This window comes from Aspergillus ruber (assembly GCF_000600275.1).
Source record: "Aspergillus ruber CBS 135680 unplaced genomic scaffold scaffold00044, whole genome shotgun sequence".
Taxonomy (NCBI): Eukaryota; Fungi; Ascomycota; class Eurotiomycetes; order Eurotiales; family Aspergillaceae; genus Aspergillus; species Aspergillus ruber.
This window is the reverse complement of record NW_024467340.1, coordinates 387-3,350: the sequence shown is the minus strand read 5'-3', so window position 1 is coordinate 3,350 and position 2,964 is coordinate 387. Positions and strand designations below refer to the sequence as shown.

The following is a 2,964-nucleotide window of genomic DNA, read 5'->3' as shown; positions in this document are numbered from 1 at the left end:
AAACCCTTTGGAATCTAGATCAAGTATGTGTTCAACAATCGTTGATTCCTCTAAATCAGTGAGTCTTCGTGAATTGGCTGATATATTGCATCGTGATTGCATGCCACGCCGGCGGCGACTAAGCTTCTCATGATCCACGTGATAGATCTTTCCAGCTGCTCGAGCGCTCAGTTTTTTGTCATTTTGTATAGCTTGAAGGGCCAATATTACTTGGCTTTCATCATTTTTCTGACGCATATTTGGTTGTGGTGATATTTGTGATAGAAGTCAGAAGTCGCGTCGGAGCAATTTCGTGTGACATTCGCCCGTGTGTGACATTCGCATGTGGGTCACGTTATAGAAGCCTTCGATCACAAATACCATGTCTTTACTGCACTCATTCCTTATACCAATTCATTGGCTCTTCCCATTCGCTCTTCTACCTGTGTCTTTACTCCGAATGCGACTTCCTCTTGATCACTGGATTCCAGTGTAATTGTGTTAATTCTGCGTAGCCATCCATGATGTTGAGCAAGCTGATTGAAAGCCCCTGGCCCAGCAGCCAAACCTCTTCTGACACCGGAAGGGTCCACCCTGAAATGTGCAGAGAACTGGGACTGGTGCCGGGGCAGGGATCTACAGGCACTTGGCGGAGGTTCGGTGAGGCTGAAGCAGGCAGGGCAAGGCGTACTGCCAGGCATCTCAGACCAAGTTCGCTTTCTTCTCCCACCTATCCTCTATCTACCCCCACGATTCTTGGCCCTATTTATTGTAATCATATTCAATGATTTTTCTTTTTTACCACCGTCCTCTCTATCCCTTTGCTTCCTCATAATAGAAACTACCATCATCCCTCTAACCATATCACGATCGCAAACACGAAGAATCATGGTCATCGGCACCAGTCTTGAAGACACCATCGGGTCCAAACTAGATGACGAGCTCCTTTTTATCTGCGAGTCCGACCAGCCAGACACCCTTGAAAATGTCATCCAACAACGAGCACTCATCACTCCAGACTATATCCCCCCTCTCTCTACCATAATGGCTGCGGCAGTCTACCATGACTCCTCCGCTATCGTCGCCAACTGTCTCTCCAAAAAAACAAAAGTGGTCGACCCCATCATGACCTTCATCGCGCAGCGCGGTGCCTGGAAAAGTTATAAACTCATCATTGAAGCTGGGGCAATCGACATCAACTACGTCATACCCTGGTATGGGGATATTCTCAGCACAGTCGCTACTAATAATGATTTGAAGATGGCGCAATTTTGTTTAGAACATGGAGCAGATCCGAATCGGAACCGGGTCGACGAGTATAAGACTGTGATTGCTGCTACTGCTGAACTTGGGTATGTGGATATGGTGGCGTTGTTATTGGAGTATGGGGCTGTCTTGAAGGGGAGCGGGGCTATTGTACTAGCGGCTGAGGAGGGAGAGATTGAGATGGTAAGGTTTCTGTTGGAAAGGGGCGCTGATGTTGACGAGGTTGGTGTGGAGGATCCACTGGATGAGAGGACGAAGGAGGATGTGGGAAGTGCGATGCATCATGCGATTGAGAATTCGCATGGGGAGGTGGCACGGTTGCTTATTGAGTCGGGGGCGGATGTAGAGTTGGCTAATGCCCGGGGGGTGAGTGCGAGAAGACTGGCAGAGGAGGGGGGCTTTGTCGAGGTGGTAGAGATGATACGGGGCCGGTCATAATATAAATTTACCTGCCACTGATGTACATGACCCTCTGAGGCACCAGCCAAAGAAGCTAAACTTCATATGAAATACTCCATTTAACGATGTGACAGTTAGCCAGCCACCAAAAACGGCTACCTTTTGGCGCCGTTTTGCGAATCGTGCTAACTGCCCACGACCTTACCAGCACGTGCACCTAAAAGACAGAAGAAGGGTGTAAATACTGCTCTTGCTTCCTGTTGGCGTTGTGTTGAGAAATATGTGTTTCATTAGCCCTGAAACATGGTTTCTTGGATCATACCTTGTACATAGAGATCGATTGCAATGTCACCATGGAATTGAAATAAAGATGTGATTTAATGAATCAATACAATAACATACCAAATGTTAATGTAGCATGCAAAAAAAAGTGAACATACAACAGCCGGGATTCGCTGGTGGTCACCCACCCAACTACTAACCGGCCGGCGTGTGGCTTAAGTACGGCTGAGCGGACGGGAAGCCCTGTTCTCCACACCCTATGGTCGTATGTACTAGTCTCTCTGTAAAGCCAAAATATATGGACAAACCTGAGTGCACAATACAGGGGTGAGGCATCACCCAACATCACGCAGCGTGTAATGACTCATATGCAACAGCTCATATATGATGGCTCAACACTGCAGCAATGGATGATACATCACAAATGCTGCTACTCAGCCATGTCGCCAATAGCCTCTATAAAAACCTCTTCGTTATCTAGATAGATTTCTTCTTCTCTTTCTTCTCCAGATTCGATATTCTCGTCGATGGCTACAATAGTTTAGATAGGAATATTGATTCATCATTATCTTGATGAGATCTGATAGGTCGGATCAAAGGGATAACGTTAGTCCGACTAGCGGACCTCCGATATATGGCCAGCGTTCGCCACATATAGATAGTCAAGCACTCAACAAGCACTCAAGCACCCGTGTACTCTAGGCTACATTAGATAGAGTATATCAATCGTTTGTTTTAATTGGGTCTTCTACATATAGGCCTCGTGCAGTCGGATGATCGACTCCTCCGGTTTCCCCTGAACCTCCGACGGAACCCATTTCATATCTACTATTCCGAGCACGTGACACAGCGCCGCGCAATCTCAATCCTATGAAATTCTTCTAATCTAATGGCATGCTACAGTAACTAATCATTAGCTGTCCTTTTCCAACTTCAAAACACTGACTTATCTTGGCACCTGCACATAGCCACAAACAAAGTTCCCTTAAAAGTGATTCAGCATAAGGATAATCTTTTTACTATTCTGTCATTCTGTCA

General features: G+C 46.5%; 1 protein-coding gene across 1 annotated transcript; it reads left to right on the top strand.

Annotated features, from left to right (window-relative positions):
* Positions 1-909: 909 nt before the first annotated feature.
* On the top strand, positions 910-1,560 carry EURHEDRAFT_425331 (ankyrin repeat domain-containing protein; the record flags this gene model as incomplete). Its single annotated transcript, XM_040783383.1, has 1 exon — positions 910-1,560. A coding segment is annotated over one exon (651 nt), but the record flags the coding sequence as incomplete, so codon positions are not given.
* Between the last annotated feature and the right edge of the window lie 1,404 nt (positions 1,561-2,964).